Genomic DNA, 18,244 nt, shown 5'->3' with positions numbered 1-18,244 from the left:
ATTTCTAAAGAACACAATTTATCAACAACAACAAAATACCGAGCAAAGCTCGGTCATCCTCTAGTACTTACTGGAGAGTTCCCTTTGTGACAGTTAGTCAGAACTTAAATGATTCTCAAATACCGTGCCAACTTAATTTTGTGCGTCGCATAAATAATTACCATGAACTATTTATTGCACACAAGTGTATTTATAGATTTGGTTAAATTTTGAAATCTTTAAAAGTGTGTCGCGACAAAAATAGTTTGAGAACCACAGACTCCGACTGAACAATTTGCGGATGCTGAATTAACATTTTATCGTTATCGGCATACCTACATGTCGTAACACGGTCCATCGAACGATACACTAAAAAATTTTAACATTTGGTGACGCTATGCGAGAACAATAATATTATTTTCTTTTATCTGTGCTTATATTATGATCGAGAAACATTCTTTATCAGGCGTGTCGTAGAAATATTTCCTAGCACGAACCAAAACGCTTGTCTTATGGCCTTAGTTTTCGTGTTTGCGCAGAACTTTTAAACTATGCCGATTCCAATTTTTTTTATTGCTTAGATGGGTGGACGAGCTCACAGCCCACTTAGTGTTAAGTGGTTACTAAAGTCTATAGACATCTACAACGTAAATGCGCCACCCACCTTGAGATATAAGTTCTAAGGTCTCAGTATAGTTACAACGGCTGCCCCGCCCTTCAAACCGAAACGCCTTACTGCTTCACGGCAGAAATAGGCAGGGCGGTGGTACCTACCCGCGCGGACTCACAAGAGGTCCTATCACCAGGAATTACGCAAATATGTGCCTATCTCTTCAAAAATGTCTCTAATTCTCCAGCAGCAAGTTCAGCAACCGGCCCCCGCGCCGAGCGCCGGCCCTCCTCCCCCGCCCCCGCCGCCGGGCGCCACGGGCCCCGCCCCCCCGCCGCCGCCGCCCCCACCCCCGCAGCCCGACCTCACGGGCCTCGCTGCACAGCTGCAGCAGGCCAGACTTAAGAGACAGGCCAAGGTGAGAGTAAAATTCGATTGGACATCAAAGATAAATTAAAACAACAAAAACAAACCAGCCTACAGGTTAAAGTAGTTTTGACGTTCATTTTTATTAATACGCTTTTATTAGCTTCAGACGTATGTATGTTTGTAACGGAATCTTTGAACATGATTTTGACCCCCTTCAAAACGTCGGGTTAACTCGAAATTTGGTATACTTATTAAGGATTGATGACAATTCAATATTTAGAAAAAAGGGAAAAATAATTACTAATACCATGCACCCCACGCTTTTTTTTACAATAAAATCATTTTTTCTTACACTATTTTAATTCAAATTAATTTTTTAGTTGGATATTCTATAAAAGAGTGTTTTGTTAGTTTTTTAAACTATTATTTTTGTTTTATTGTTATTATTGTTTTTGTTTTTTTTCGAAACTGTAGGTAGTTATTGTTTCTATTTAATTCTGTTATACTATACGAAATGTTAATTTAAGAAATGTTAATGAATGTAATATGGATGCAAAATCTGAAGTAAACGAAATAAATATTAATATAACAGTAGCAGGCAGTGGAGACTTAATAGCATTATGGTATTTAGATCCTTTCGATGCCTCCAATCAACACTACTCTAACTAAAAATTTTGAAATTTTCCTTTTTCACGCAAATCGCTTCACTATTTTAAAAGTATTACAAATCATTATTGATGGGGCTCGAAGCAAGAGTAGATCAGCTAGTTACACAAAAAAATCATAAATATATCTGGTATAATAAAGATTTTATCAACTTTTTTCGTTTAAACGCTTCTCCTGTAAACCTACGAATTTGGAGTTAGCGTAGTGTTCATTGGGGGCATCGCTTTGACTCTTTCACGACAGACTGACGCCGAATAAAAGCTTTATAAATTTAACACAAAAATAAAATATAAATTTAACATAAAAATAAAAATAACTAGTGGACCTGGCGAACTTTGTTCCGCCACACGGTTTGTTTCAAACACATCAACCGGTCAACTTCAAAATTCTACTATAATTAACCATAGAGTATATTACGTTTAGCTGTCTGTTGCGTTTTGCTATTCCATATCAGTTTCGTTTTGTTATACCACGTCTTATGCCACGTCCCTTGGGAACGTGATAAAAAGTATCCTATGTCCTTCTCCTGGTTCTAAGCTACCGCCTCACCAATTTTCAGCCAAATCAGTTCAGCCGTTCCTGAGTTATAAATAGTGTAACTAACACGACTTTCTTTTATATATATAAGATGTGTGTGTGTGCATGTCACACACGGTAGAAGTGAAACTTATAAATAAGATATAGATATACTGACTATCCCACTACACGGGAGCATACATATGGACAATGTTTAGTAGACGACAGTGGGGATGCTACGAAGAGTCGCACAAAGAGGAGACCGAGAACGTCTAATGTGTTCTATCTCATTCTCTCGCCGGCTGAATCCTATACGTTTATGTGTTTCTGTCTCTATGGACTTATTTTTTCGTTTCATCGAGTTTGAAATCACAACGATTCTAAAGAAGTTTCACTTCAAAAAAACAACAAAAAAGAATGACACGCTGCTCTTGCCATTGGATGTTATAGGTATTGTAAAATTAGTTTTTTTTACGTATTCAGCAGCAAACGACACCAACAACGACGGAGGCCGCGTCTCCGAGCGGCGGAGAGCACTCAGGGTCCTCCTCATCGTCAGCCGGCAGCGGCGGCGCCCGCGGCACCCTGCACTGCATGATGAACGAAATGGCCAGGACGCTCGCGCGGCGGAGGGCACACCTCGACAGGGCGGAGGTAGGGGTCGGAGGACTTGTGACTGTAGCATAGAAATTAGGTAAACGAGGCCACTTGAGAAATAAGATCAGAGTATACTCACTCCTTTAGCGGTAGGTAGCGGCTCGGCTCTCCCCTGGCATTGCTGAAGTCCATGGGCGACGGTAACCACTCACCATCAGGTGGGCCGTATGCTCGTCTGCCTACATGGGCAATAAAAAAAAGGCCTAACAACTCAAAAGCAGCTGCTTCGCGAATGAATCTACTACCTACCTAGTTACTACTACTGTCGAGTTCAACGAGTACGGTTGCCGGAGTCCCTGCTCCTAGTGTTAGAGCTGAAGGCGTCTAATGTAAGGGTTGTTGGATCTTTAAGGACGTGTCTAGGGCGTCGACGGTGACTGGCTCCTATTTTTAATGATAAATGTGTCTGTGTTTTCCAGGAGTCGTCGACGGAGAGCTCCGTGACGTCGACTCCGCTGAAGACCTGGGAACGCAGCGCCACCCTCCCGCACCGCCTCCCAGCCGCCTGCAACGGGACCACAGGTACTGTGCCACGGATCAATTCCCACCTAATTCTGCCGTGAAGCAGTAATGCGTTTCGGTTTGAAGGGTGGGGCAGCCGTTGTAACTATACTGAGACCTTAGAACTTATATCCTCAAGGTGGGTGGCGCATTTACGTTGTAGATGCCTATGGGCTCCGCTAAAACCTTAACACCAGGTGGGCTGTAAGCTTGTCCACCAATCTAAGCAAATAAAAAAAACAAATATGTTTTTTTTTTTGTAAGGAAACTAGCGACATCTTGTAGCGGATGTCCCTAAACTTATATGTTATTAAATGTTAAGGTATTTAATTATTGTATAACCAAACACAAAAAATAATAAACCACACAAGTCCTCATTTGGTAAATTCACAAATTGATAAATTTTTATTGATTTGTTATTTCTGAAAATTTACAAAAACCTTAATTAAAAATAAAATGTAGGATAGGTAATACGTTACTGCCATCTACAGGAGCAATAAGAAACTAATTGAAGCGAAGCCATCTAGTGGCCGACGCCCGTAAACATTTTTGTTGAGTGCTTGAGTTGCTTATCTATACCTAATTTGTGTGTATTATCTATGGGCCGAATCCCTACCCTTGTCACCAATGATACTCAGCCTCCTTGCTATGTATCTAAAAACCTCTGAACGGACAGACCTCATGTCAAACAAGGGAACCTGGTGCTCTCTGAATGTGATATGATTGATATTAAAAACAGAGGATATTTTTAAAGGAGACCTTTTCTTGTTGCGAGGCCTTTTTGGCGGGAACGCGATGAGTGAAGTTGTGTGTTTTGTTTTATTTTGTCTATTTAGTGTTTCTTCAGGTTTAAATGTGTAGTAACGGTGGTTTATTAACTGTTTAATATCTGAATGTGCACAAATGTGGGAAAATACAACAAAGCCAATAGACGTAACTTCTCGGGATCTTCCAAAAATCCCACTGAAAAAGTCTCAGTAAATGATCACCATTTTACTGAGATTATATTTCATGCCATATCATCTCGTTTCATTTCACTCCATATTATCATATTTCATAAAAATAAGAATATAAATTAAAATATGACTTGACCTAAAGGTCTTAGTTACCAGGTCATAAAGTTCCTTAAAAAAATCTTATTGCGACGATTAACAGACCATTATGACTGTCGGTACTTGAACCATTGTACCATGGTTCAATTGCGGACTGAATAATAATAGTGGTTGGTTCAAAGTAAGTATCATGTGAATGGAATATTTGAAATGTATTCAACTGATAATTACCACTACATAGTATAAAACAAAGTCGCTTTCTCTGTCTCTCTGTAAAATTTTGATGCGATTTTCTTTAATAGATAGAGTGATTGAAGAGGAATATTTATATGTATAATAACATCCATTAAATAGTGGAGAAATCAATAATAAATTACAGTTTCCAAAGCGAAGCGAGGGCGGGTCGCTAGTTTTTAATAAATGCACCTTTTTTATTTGATTGGTTTTGTTAATTTTAAGCGTGTTTCAATGATACTATGTACACATATGGACTTTTTGTTGTTGTTTGAAATAAAATAAATCATTCATTCATTCATTCATTCATTACTCGCACCGTAAGCTGTTACATACAAAAGTGACATCTCACTGAAGAGTTGAGTTACCGTGTGCCTGTACCTTGCTGTTGTCCACAGCCACCCCGGAGTCGGCGGGGCAGCCGCCGGCGCAGTCCCCGCGCTCGGTGCGAAAGCGCTTCGGTTCCGCCAGCGAGGAGACCATTCTAAAGGTATGATTGGCCTAAAGGATAAGACGTCCGGTGCATTCGTATGTAGCGATGCACCGGTGTTCGAATCCCGCAGGCGGGTACCAATTTTTCTAATGAAATACGTACGCAACAAATGTTCACGATTGACTTCCACGGTGAAGGAATAAAATCGTGTAATAAAAATCAAAACTCGCAAAATTATAATTTGCGTAATTACTGTCAGGGGATTCAGTGCAATTAATGTTAATTATATTAACCCATAGACACAGCCCACTGAGTTTCTCGCCGGATCTTCTAAGTGGGTCGCGTTTCTCCGGTTTGAGCCCCGTGAGCTCACTAGTTAAGGTTACGCTGAAATAGCCTCTCAAGGCTAGGGAAAAAACAGCTAATTATTGTGTGTCTTCAGCAAGTGAACGGTGGCGAGGGAGGCTGCGTCACGGCTGCAGAGTGGGACGCCTTCAAGCAGGAGATGATGAAGGAGATGCGCAAGGAACTTAACATCATGAAACGAGAAATTATTGATGGTATGTTAATAACGAATCATTTACATAAAAACGAACAATGCGCGGGTAGGTACCACTACCCTGAGTATTTCTGCCGTGAAGCAGTAATGCGTTTCGGTTTGAAGGGCGGGGTAGCCGTTGTGACTATATTGAGACCTTGAGAACGTATATCTCAAGGTGGGTGAAGATATTTACGTTGTAGATGTCTATGCAATAAAAAATATGTGGTCGAAGTTCAAAATTTCAAAATTTTTGGGTTCAAGATAATGAATGAGATGAATCTAAAATTTCGGGAACAGGATTTAACAATTTGATCATAATTATACAAAGCTTGGTAATTACTTTAAATTTTATTCGTATATTATTGGAATTTGGCAGTATTTCAATAAAACTCTAATCAGATTTCTTTAAAGGACAGTGAAAGAAAGGGCGCCAAAGTCGCGATTGAGTGAAAAATGCACAGATAATATAAAAAAATATGCATTCCATTTCACGCTGTGAATATCTCGAACGATAATATAATATATAGATGGGATAGTGTACTCGAATGTAACTGCGACTTCCACATACGGCCACTGACCCATCTCCTCTTGTTGCAGCTATGAAAGCAGAGTTCTCCCGCAGGTAAGGGAGACGAGCGAATCCGGAGTGAATGCTAGTCGACCGCACATGATATCAGAACAAATATTTTAAAAATAAAACTCCATTATTACTATATATAAATACGTACGATACTTAATTGTATAGAAGTAACTGTTGGCAACACATGTACACGTACTCTTTGTGCTTCAGTGTTGCCAATCGATAAAAGAAAGTATTTAAACTAAGAGTTGCAAACGTGTACGTAATGCTGTTTCGGCTATTCGTAAGTGCTCCATTTACATGGTTACGGATGATTTGCGTATTATCGTTATGGCATCGCCCATGGACAGCAGCGCGACGGGGCAGCCTTAAACTACCGTACAATACCTTCGTTGTATGTGGGTTTCTAAATTACCATGAGTAGCTTGTTACGGCTTTATTCGTCAATATGAGCGATGCAATGATGAAGCTACGACTTCACATAGTACTCTCTGCGGAACTTAGGGCTGTCACATCACTCGTTTAAATTCTCATAAAAATTAGATTTGAAGAAAATTTGATTTTTAGAATCAGATATGATTAGTCAATTGAGCTGGTGGTGTTTCCTGGTGTTAAGAGTAAGAGAGTGTCAGTCAGAGAAACCCGCAGCCTAGAAACAGTTTTTTGATGTTCTTTTGTCCGTATTGTTTCGATTGCGCAAAATAAAACGAAACGTGAGAATGGAGCCTTAACGAAAATGAAATAGAAGTCAATTTTAAATGATTGATTGAGATGATTTCTATAAAATGTCGCAGAGCTACATGAATACACGAGTGATTGTTTATCATAAAGAAAATTAGAGGTTTTTTTTTAATTATTGTAAGCATTGGAAAGCTGTAACTGCATTTGTATAATTTTTTGAAAGAAGCACTGCCATTTTAGAAATACCCTCACAAAAAGTAAACTAAAATATCTGTTCGAATCACGAGCTGCGGTTAAATGTGATTTAAAAACTAAACATATTAAAATATAAACAACGACGGTCAGGCAACACAGGACAGTCGATGTTGCCATTTAAAAAAAATTATTGTAAAATCGATAATCATTTAGATAATCGACTAAACGACGAAATCGTCACATAGACTTATTCAAGCACGAATATCGAAGCATGAGTTGTTTTTTTTTTTAATTTTATACTTAAAACGCATATATTTATTGTATTACGTATGTGTACGTAGTTTTTAAGGCGACCGCGTGTTCGACCGTTGCTTTTGTACGCATTAGGCTCGTAGTGTATCGAATGTGTCGCAGCGGTCCGTGGGCTGCATCTGGCAGCATAGTATAAAAAAATTAAGTCATAAAGAAGAAATCACTTTCATATGCAATGCTTCGTTTGTATTATTACTGTTATTTTTGGCCAGGGTTCAGGATAAATAAAAATCCTACCGAAGTACAAATTAAAACTGCATTAGCACTTCTTCTGTTTCGCTTCGAGTAGTTCCGATTACTGACTGACTACATGCCAACCCTGCAACTCTTTTATAGCCGATACGACATTCCTAGATTTATCGAGAACATTCCTCACAAGTCGAGTATTTTCGATATGCGTTTCCGCCATTTGACAATAGATGGCGTTCTAGATTTTACTACTTCCTTTGATATTGGTTTCTGCTACGCTCCGATAGATGGCGTTACTCTTACCGGTGTCACAGTATTAACGTTTTCCTGGTCGACACCCACAAAAGCAACGGTCTAAGTGATTTAAGAGTATAAAAAAAAACGTAGATTACTCAAGTAAAAATAGTGTTAATCTGTATTTATTGGAGAAGTCTGTTCATACTAGACGTTGAATATTAAACATTTTGTGGACAAAAATATTATAAGCGTGGTAAAATTGATGTGAACGGTCTTCGGTAATTTTAGTTTAAGATTTACAATATACTGTATAATGAATAATCGATTTGTGTATGCCAATATATATAAATACATACATATGATGCGTTTGTCGGGCCTCTTTAAATCGTATGTAAGATTTTATTACATTTTTTTTAAAAGTACCTCCAGATAATATTAAATTTAAGTCTTCCATTAATATTTCCAAGAAGGCGTTTCATTTTCTACAAATCGATTATTCGAATCGATTCTTGAATTTGAAGATCGTCCCGCTTTTATAAGAATACAAAAAACAAAATCGATAATTGCATTTTGAATTATTTTTGTACATTTTTTTTTCTAAATAATTTTTTTAAATTATTTGCTTCCATTTTTAATGGGCGTTCCGCATTCCCAAAATTGTTACAGGCCAAATTAGTGTAAGCGCTTTATATATAGCGTGAATGAATAAAAAAAAGCTGTATTAAGTTCAAGATTATAACGACTCCAAAATTAAAATTAAATATATTTTTGTTGGCAACACCTATTTACTATATTCAAATGTGAACTGTTGAAATAGCATTATGATATGAACATAATATTAATTAAACTTCCGTAATATGATTGTAATACATAATGCTGTTTTCAAAATAATATTGTTAGGTTTTCTCCAAACGATACAAGGTAGTGAATAGCGTTTCGATGGTTCTAATTGCACACACAAAAGAATCGATACAATCTGCCCGGCAAAAGTTGATCAAGCTAAAAAACGAAATATCGATATTTAAAAAAAAAACGATTAAAATATGAATAACGTAATGTTCTTTGCTAAACATATTTTGTATATATAAATATATAGTATTATTTATGGTATTGAGGGGAATAGAGAGGAAGGCTTAGAATTGAGTGATCTTTGTATTGCTACTCGTGACGCGTCTGGCCTAATAGACAGTCGCAGTGGTCATAAGTCTATCGAGATATTCAATTAATTGCAAGCTTAGTGAAAAATTTATTTAGCATGCCTTTCACATAGGATAACATTCTGATAAGCCAATACATTATACAGGGTGTCCCAGAAAGATGGATAATCCTGAAACACCTCATAGTAAGTAGAGCTATCGGGGACACAGAATAAAAAATGAAAATATATATTTCTTTGGTAGTACCCAAATAAAAATAAAGAAAAAAATACCAAATTTCATGATTAAAATTTAAGTTCAGATTAACTTTTATAAAAAATTACACTAGCTACTCATATGATTTCCAGCATATTTCTTAGTATAGTCCATGTAGAATATTATAAGACCAAAAAGCCTGTGGATTTCGTTTCTTTATTTTATTATATTTCGTATATTTCAAAAACGCACAGCAGTATGGAAAACATCAAGTTTTTTTTTTAAATACGCGACTTGGGTACTACCTAAGAATTTTGATTTTTAATCTTTTATTTTGTGTCCCCAATAGCTCTACTATGAGATGTTTCAGGATTATCCATTCTTTCTGGGACACCCTGTATATCGAGTGATGAAAGGCTGTTTGGTTTAAGCAACATTTAGCTTAATACGCGACGTTTATGAATGTTATTACGTTCTTAATAACATAGGCGAAGGCTATGTCTTAATCCAACCGTTTTTTTTTTTCTAAAAAAAAAAGACTTTTAATTTTATGTATGAATAAAAAACGCGACGTGCTTTATGTACTCTGGCAACACTTTAAGCTCTAATTGTCTATGATAACGGGAAAGCGTCACGCGAAAGTTACCCAGAATCGATTAAGCCTTACGTTTAATGGGAAAAGCTTAGCTAAAGTTCATTGGCTTTTTTAGTTTAAAAAAAGTTTAGTTAAATTTTCTGAACTCAAAATTTATCTGTTTAAAACACGGCTCTAGAAACTATTTTATTATTAAGGCATTCCAATAACGCCTAATTTTCTGTAGCTATTGCGCCTATATATTTTTTTTCAATTTTTTTTGACGATTTTTGTGATAAAATCGATTTTTGCTTATTTATATTCGATTCCACCTCTACGTGTGCTTAAGTGATATTTTATTTTTACGTCAACAATTAATACTGGTGCTCAAATACAAGTATTTATTCATTTTCTTTAAGTTCATCGACTGAACGAGCATATTTAAGTAGAAAAAAAAACTTTTTTTGTAAACTTTACATTATGACGGAATATAACGTAATCTATAAAATATTATTAGTGATACATATTTATGACTATTATATAATATAATAATTAGTGTTAAAACGTATACAAAATCGATAACCAAATTGTTTTTTTTTTTTTTTTTTAAGGCGTACCTATTGTATCGATTAATCGGATGGAGATGTAAAATCGATTTTTAGTGTCGTCGAAAAGTACCGTTTTTATAATAAGCGACGCCTTTCTTTATCTAATCGTATAAATGCTGCGTTGAAGTTTCAGTTCATACCGACTTCCAAACAGGAGGTATGTGTATTTGATGTCTAAGTAACATTATTGTGAGCATACGCTTCCTTTTTTTTTTCAAAATTGTATATAATAATATCGAACAAAGCGATTCGTTAGCTTATAAATTTGTATTGGTCTCATTAATGTCAAAGAATAATCTACAATATTATTTCTTTATTATTTAAACGAAATTTGTTTTTTTTTTTTAATTCTAAAGAATCTGCTAATTCCGGCGTTAAAATAAGTACATTTTCGTTTTGATCTATGACCGTAAATGTTAATGTTTAATTGATTTTGATAAATCTGCTTATAAATAAATATCTATTAATTGACATTTATTTAATGTGCTTAGTCTTAGACAAGGGACTACAAAATAAAAAGAGAAAAAATTTGTGAAGATAATAATTATGTACTGCGTTTTTCTTATCAAGTATCTTCAAAAGTATAGTATATAAAGAAACAATTCATTCCATTTCTAAAGTATTCTCTATGATTGCATATCTAATAATTCCCATTTAAATGTGTGTTATTTTTATTGAATTTCTCGGAAAACATTAGAAACGAAAACGTTGTAACTGTGCCATTAAAATTATAAAGCATTTTATGTACACGAACAAAATATTTATGAAAATAGTAAAAACACAAAATGGCGCTGACGTTTACTTGCAAATGGCGTCAGATGCTACCGAAAATTGAGTAGTTTTATTTAAAAAAAAAAAAAACATTATAAACACGTGCACAATCCTATTTTAGTTTAAATTGAATTAATATTTGCAGAATAACGGTTTTAATTTAAAATGTACTTTATTAAAAATTAAAATAGGTGATTTGATTTATATAAACAGAACGTTAACGACTCTTATACAAAAAATAAAAAGCCACTACATATTATGTATCATATTTTTTCTTTATGTGAAAAAACCCGCCAAAATGGTACGAACTCTATCAGAAACAGTGAATTTTTTTTACTGAATTCAATTCACAATTTCACATTGTCCCACACTTTATAAAGTGATTTTTCGAGTCGTTTTCGTCCTGAAAAGTGATTACATTGTGTTGAAATCGCTAGTATGTACTATATGCGTTACCACGTATATTAAATAATATATATATATATATAATTAATGTAATATTGTATTATGTTTGCAGTCATTAAAAAAGTGTAAATACAAAGTTTTGGTAACGAATTATATTTTTTTTTGTGGTCATTTTTTTTTCTATCCTTCTGCAATATTGTGGTTGAATAGCAGGTAAGTTTGGCGTCTTTTTTTTTCGATCTATTTATGAGAGAATAGGATAAGTCACATCAAAACAATATTAGTCCATTAGGGTCAGAATTATAAGATAAAAAAAGCTTATAAGTGGGTGCTGCACGAATTGAGCGATCGCCAGCGCGACCAACGCGTTATGGCATAATAATATCTTGAGTTGCAGAACCACAGCGTCACTTGCGATGAAAAGGGCGTCATATTGGTTAGCCCCTGGTTCAGAACCTAGGCAGGTCCGCAAATGAAAACATGCCCCTAGAAAAGCAATACTCACTGATGCTCACTGATGATCTAGTGCCGGTATAATTAGTCCCAAGCTCAATCCCAAATTACATCAGCATTACTGCGTAAGTGTACCTACTATGAGGAACTGGACACAATGAAGGAGAACCTCTTGAGTCTCGTTTTCAATCGATCGAATTAATCCGAAAATCGATTAAACGCTCGTCCTCGATTCTCCTACACGCTCGACCTCATGCATGGGCCTCATGTTTCTAAACTAGCATTTGGCTAGTACCTATTTGACGTTTTGCGTCATCCACTGTACTCATCAGACTTTAATTTTTTCTAAGCGTAGAATTGGCATTGAAGAGTTTGTTGGCTCTCCTACGTACGTCTGATTTATATTAGAAGGACATTGAAAAATTACCACTGCGCTGGTAGATATGCATCGATATGACGGATTTATATTTTGAAAAAATATTTATAACAAAAATTACTAACTTTCCGTAAACTAAACAGAAATTTCGTAGACAAAGAGCTAATATGACGTATTGCGTTCTGGACAGTACCTACTCTGTGAATTGTACTTTTTGGCGGGAATGCGAGTTATCAACTTTATTTTATTTTATTTCATTAGTTGTTCTTCATTTTTTAACGTTAATTAATGATGGCCGATTAACCGTTGGCGTCTATAAAAACGAAATAAAATTATCGGACGTGAAATCTCGGGTTCTGCCAGTCTTATTGAATTCACAGTAAAATTTCCAAGATTTTACCTCGTTCAAAGCCACGATGTTACTTATTTCACCTCACAAAATTCTATTTCATATTATTTTCAATTTAATTTCCACATTCAGTTCCATTTAGCTTTTCATACAACAGACGTGGCTTCGTCTTTTATTACAAAATATCTTGGCTGAATGGGATGTGATAATTTTGCCCATTCTATGTACGAAGCAAACAAATAAAAAAACGGTTATTAAAAAAATAAGTTGTTTTTAAAATCACTCTCAAACACTCATCAATCAATCACAACATTCCCAACCAAGGATCGTTGCGTCATGGCTACTTGAAGAAAACCGGATAAATGAAAAAGTTTTCTTGAAAAAAAAAACTCCTTTTATTAAAAATAAAAAAAGGAAAATATTGTTGTAGGTAGGTATTCTTTTAACAAACATAATTTCGTAACATTTAATACAAACAATAAATATATTATGTATGTAATTTTTGTAAAAGAACAAATATATGTAACGCTATCCGACAAAACTTAATTCAAATAAGGTATATTTTTATTTCAGTAAATTGTCATGTACCTATATATTATTATTATGAATCACATTATTACAACACATAAATATTTAAATACAAGATATTTTGTATATTTTTTTTTTTACAAAAGCCAATCAAGGCGCTTTTATAAATAATCAGCTTCAAAAATCCTTTGTGCATAATTTCATTAAAGACAAGTTTTTCGAATTTTATCTAAATCTAATAAGTATTCGAATAAAAAAGGTTTTTAAATATACAAAAAAAAATATACAAAATAATCGACAACACAATTAAACTTTGTCAGTCACACTCTAAACAAAAAATAAAATAAAAATATAAAACACATTACATGATAACACTTAATAACTTATTTTAATGAGAATTAACACCAGAGATTTCAGACTTTGTTCCGAGTGAATCAAAATAAACTGTATTAGCACCAAAGTGTTTTTTTACAAACAAATTCAAGACTTTATATTATACCTTTTTTTTATATATTTCTTGGGAATTTCTCTGTCTCTTCATATACCTACATAGTTTTAACTTGAGATATTTTAACTTCATACATTTCTGCTCGTCCAAATAATTGTTTCACAAGCTATTGACGTTCGCTACAATGTATAAAAATTATTTAATTCAAAGAAAAAATATATTTTAAATTAATTAATTACGAGATATAAATTAAAAAAAAAAAGTGTAGCTCAGACGAACTAATAAAATTTATTGTATTATATTTTAGGGGAGGGATGTAAGGGAAGAGGGGAGATAATTTTAATATTTCGATTACCTACGTGCTTCGTCACGGAAAATATAAGGAATAAAGTCTGAAATCCTTTAGTGTACGTACGTAAATATTATAAAACTAATTTTTTTTTGTAATATTCTTAGGAGTTGGTAATTTAAAGTAAGCTAAAGCGCGTGGATTCCCTTTGCTTTTATAACATTGTATGGGAGATTTTTTCCCGAGAACGATGTCAGGTGGTGTTGTTTTCAAACACGATAATTAAAAAAAATCGTAACCTCAAAACATTTGTAGGGCGCTGGATGTAAGACAAATTTAAATCAGATGACGGGCGGGGTCAATGCCTTAATAGCCTCATGTTTTTTTTTTATGATTGAAGGTTTACTGGTGTCGCAGAGGCCTTTCCAGTTTCACCAGGACAGGTGGGCGAGCAAAGACTCAGCCAGGAGGGGTGGGATTTGCTAACAGCTGCCCGAGCGCCTCCGAAGGAGACCTAACAACTCAAGAGCAGCTGCTTCGCGAATGAATCTACTACCGGATCGGAATCGCGACTCGCTGAGAAGATCCGGCGAGAAACACAGCGGGCTGATGTTTAGGTTAGGTTGCACGGCTACCGGGGTCCCTAAGCCTGCTCCTAGTGTTAGAGCTGAAGGCGTCTAATGCAAAAGTTATTAGATCTGATGGATCCGTAAGGACGTGAACTTCTTGTGTCGACCCGTGTTTAGTTTAGTTTGGGGATACGCGTGACGTGAACTCTCCAAGATTATCTTACCAATGGATGTCCTTAAATTTGATCGATATTACCAAACCGGATTCGAGTTTCGCATACACCACCTATTTACTAATTTACTGAATATAATCAAGAAAATTAATTCACAATTATCAATCTCCCTCGGTTTCCACATTGGCAGCGGCTCGACGTATCCTAATAAGGCCGTATCATTACTTAGCTTAAAGAATTGCGTTCGCGCCTTGTCAAGAACATCTAGGATCTAAATACTCTCTTTATACCATAGAGTTAAGGAACAAAACTTGTCAAATATAACGTTTGCCAACCGACAGTTCGAAGCAGGATTTAGGTCGGCGTAAATTACTTATTTCAGTGTCGAAATAAATTGTACCAAAAAAAAACTGTGCCGATAATCGCATTGTAACACTGAAAACCAAAGGTCTAATCGAGGTGAATGAAATTGACGCGGCGCACTGAAGTAATTATTTAGGCGCCTGGATTGTCTGAATTTGCCTTCTTTTGTTTGTTAATATATATGATTTAGTATTTTAGGTCTCTTAGAAATAGATTCATTCTCAGTATCCTTCGGATTCGTATCTCCCAGAGTCTTCTAGATATTCCGGCGCCTTAATAAGAAGATAGAAGAGGATACATCGTCATAATTACTTCAGGGCGCCGCGTAGGGCACCTGTGACCTACAAGGCAGTTAACGTATTAAAAGAAAAAAAATATTGTGTTTTTTTTTTATCACGTTTCAAGTTTTTTTTTTTTTTTTTTTTTTTTATTGCTTAGATGTGTGGACGAGCTCACAGCCCACCTGGTGTTAAGTGGTTACTGGAGCCCATAGACATCTACAACGTAAATGCGCCACACACCTTGAGATATAGTTCTAAGGTCTCAGTATAGTCACAACGGCTGCCCCACCCTTCAAACCGAAACGCATTACTGCTTCACGGCAGAAATAGGCGGGGCGGTGGTACCTACCCGTGCGGACTCACAAGAGGTCCTACCACCAGTAATTACGCAAATTATAATTTTGCGGGTTTGATTTTTATTGCACGATGTTATTCCTTCACCGTGGAAGTCAATCGTGAACATTTATTGAGTACGTATTTCATTAGAAAAATTGGTACCCGCCAGCGAGATTCGAACACCAGTGCATCGCTCGATACGAATGCACCGGACGTCTTATCCTTTAGGCCACGACGACGGTTTTTGTTCGCACCCATCTGTATAGTGTATCTGTGCCCGTTTTATTGGCGCGAAACTATATCGCCTGGAACATTCTCAAGCGGAAAGTCGAATGAAAGTTAATTTAAATATTGTTCTAGAAATTTCTGAGATTGGATGCGTTCAAAATAAAAATACTTCAGCACATTCGTATTATCCGATAATCCAGCTTATTTAGTTATACATTTTTAGTAGAAAAGGCTTCGGCGATTAGGTACTAGCGTTGTCTACATCTAACCTCTATAACTGGTAACTTTGTAAGCGAACTCATATGGTAACATTTCGAACCGCTATATCACAAATTCTTATAAATTTGTAAAAAACAAAAACAAAAGCTGTAGCCAGCGTATATACTTTTAAGTATAATTAAATATATGTATATATTATAATATATGGTTTTATTTATTTATTAAGTAAATATATTTATGGCGTCGTTTTGTGCATTTTTAATAAGCGTTTTTTTTTTTAAATTTCATTTCTTCTTTCTCTTAATTACCAAATCACAACATCCTTATGTTCCTGTCCGCGTAAGGGGACGAGATGTAAGTCCTGAAAAAGAAATAAAAATCTAAACAAATACATCTAAAAATGTCAAAGAAAAAATTTACCAAAAATTGTATTCTACAGAATTTTTAATAATAAATTAAGAAAACAAACAACATCTTCATTCAAATCAATCTTTAAAAAAAAGGAAAAAAGCAGACATGGTTAATAAGATATTGAGCTTAAATTTCGTGAATGCATGAACGCTATCCTAAACTTGGGGAGAGTCTTTTTATTTGTTGTCAATGTCATTTACAGTGACCGTATGTAGGCCAGATGGTCATGCAAAATATTGTGTGATTATATTATATCTTCATCAGAGATCCTCGTATCGTGGGAATCAAGCACTGAGATTAAACTAAATCTGCTTTCAGACTACGCTATAATATAATAGCATATAGTATATAGCTCATAGCACAACAATATCGGACGCCATACATTGTTAAGGACACGTTCACACTGTACTGTATATTATTGGCTAACTATACGCTGCTATACTAATATGCCACTATAGTACAGTCTGAAAGCAGCTTATTTATTATAGAATCCGTACTTTCTACTATTTATGATCAAAGAAGTAAAAGGTTGTTGATGTAAACAGACTCAGTTCGTAAATCAGTACTCAGTCTTTTCATCTTCGCTTATTTGTGTACAAAAAAAAATGTTGAAAATATTAATGGTGGAACGTTTAACGAACATTTTGTGACAGCATAGCGAAAAGAATTTACTAAAATCCGTGTAAGCATTAACTATTTTTGGCTCGGATTTGAGACTGACTGGAATACACTCTATATAGTCAGCAATGAAATTTAGCTAATTACAATAATACAGTTCTCTCTACGATCGATGCCAACAGTTCACCAAACATGTACAATCTCCTATAATTACTAACAAACATATCAACGAATATGCGAGTGTCGTGCAATATATTGGGCTTTATGGCTTTAAGAACAATCACACCATGCGATTATATAAAAAAAAAAACGTTTTTCCTATGGAGGATAGAAGTAAGGAGCACCATCTTAGTGTATTTTACTGTTGGTAAGACCTCTTGTGAGTTCGCACGAGTAGATACCACCACCCCGCCTATTTCTGCCGTGAAGCAGTAATGCGTTTCGGTTTGAAGGGTGGGGCAGCCATTGTAATGATACTGAGACCTTAGAACTTATATCTCAAGGTGGCGGCATTTACGTTGTAGATGTCTATGGGCTCCGGTAATCGCTTAACACCAGGTGGGCCGTGAACTCGTCCACCCAACTATGCAATAAAATTAAAGTATTAAAAAGTGTCCGCTGTAAACAAGCCAAATAAGATGGCGCCACAGTAGCCAGTAGAAGGATTTTTAAAACCTCGCCATAAGCTACAACACTATTTACAACTGCTATATTCATATCATTTCCAGTTCCTACACTAGCGTTATCTCGGTGAGTCTACGAACAATAGCTTGCTGTTTACAAGTGGACACTTTTTTCAAGATGGTCCTTTTTACTTCTAACCGCCATAGATAACACTAATTTTGACAGTTTTCAAACTTGACATCATTTTTTTTTTTTTAGTTAATGGCCTGGTATCTAGGCCTTTAGGCCATTTTATATCAATATAGTTAGGGATATCACAGAGTACCTTTAACTCCTTTCAAATATGATATCGTATCGGAAAGCGAATGTTTTGTTACGAAATATTTCATAGTGCAATGTTGCGTGAGCATAACGTGCGTCAAGAAGTAATAATCACATTATTCAGTACTGCAATCAATTTGAATCTTGGAGTGCGATTATATAGCGGCGGCATTATGTGATGAGTTACAACGTTTTT

General features: G+C 35.4%; 2 protein-coding genes across 20 annotated transcripts in view; one reads left to right on the top strand and one right to left on the bottom strand.

Annotated features, from left to right (window-relative positions):
- LOC101735452 (protein enabled) overlaps nucleotides 1-11,612 on the top strand; it is a 68,640-nt gene extending 57,028 nt beyond the window's left edge. For 6 of the 8 annotated variants that reach the window (XM_062675743.1, XM_021353440.3, XM_021353439.3 and 3 more), the window contains 6 exons: nucleotides 837-1,007; nucleotides 2,624-2,794; nucleotides 3,217-3,319; nucleotides 4,983-5,074; nucleotides 5,460-5,577; nucleotides 6,156-11,612. In XM_062675743.1, the coding sequence (XP_062531727.1) occupies nucleotides 837-1,007; nucleotides 2,624-2,794; nucleotides 3,217-3,319; nucleotides 4,983-5,074; nucleotides 5,460-5,577; nucleotides 6,156-6,184 (684 nt within the window). In that variant the 3' untranslated portion in view covers nucleotides 6,185-11,612. The remainder of the gene's footprint in view (nucleotides 1-836; nucleotides 1,008-2,623; nucleotides 2,795-3,216; nucleotides 3,320-4,982; nucleotides 5,075-5,459; nucleotides 5,578-6,155) is intronic. The other 2 variants (XM_021353437.3, XM_021353438.3) reach the window with 2 other exon arrangements.
- Nucleotides 11,613-13,011: 1,399 nt separating this feature from the next.
- The window catches only part of LOC101746973 (uncharacterized), an 88,614-nt gene continuing 83,381 nt past the window's right edge, over nucleotides 13,012-18,244 (bottom strand). For all 12 annotated transcript variants that reach the window (XR_009976443.1, XR_009976444.1, XR_009976445.1 and 9 more), the window contains one exon: nucleotides 13,012-16,435. Coding sequence is in view for 8 of the 12 variants with exons in the window: in XM_062675729.1 (XP_062531713.1) it covers nucleotides 16,387-16,435 (49 nt within the window). In the remaining 4 variants the exon portion in view is untranslated. The remainder of the gene's footprint in view (nucleotides 16,436-18,244) is intronic.

The sequence above is a fragment of the Bombyx mori genome, chromosome 24, assembly GCF_030269925.1.
Source record: "Bombyx mori chromosome 24, ASM3026992v2".
Taxonomy (NCBI): domain Eukaryota; kingdom Metazoa; phylum Arthropoda; class Insecta; order Lepidoptera; family Bombycidae; genus Bombyx; species Bombyx mori.
The sequence above is the reverse complement of the archived record's forward strand: the minus strand, read 5'-3'. Positions and strand labels throughout refer to the sequence as shown.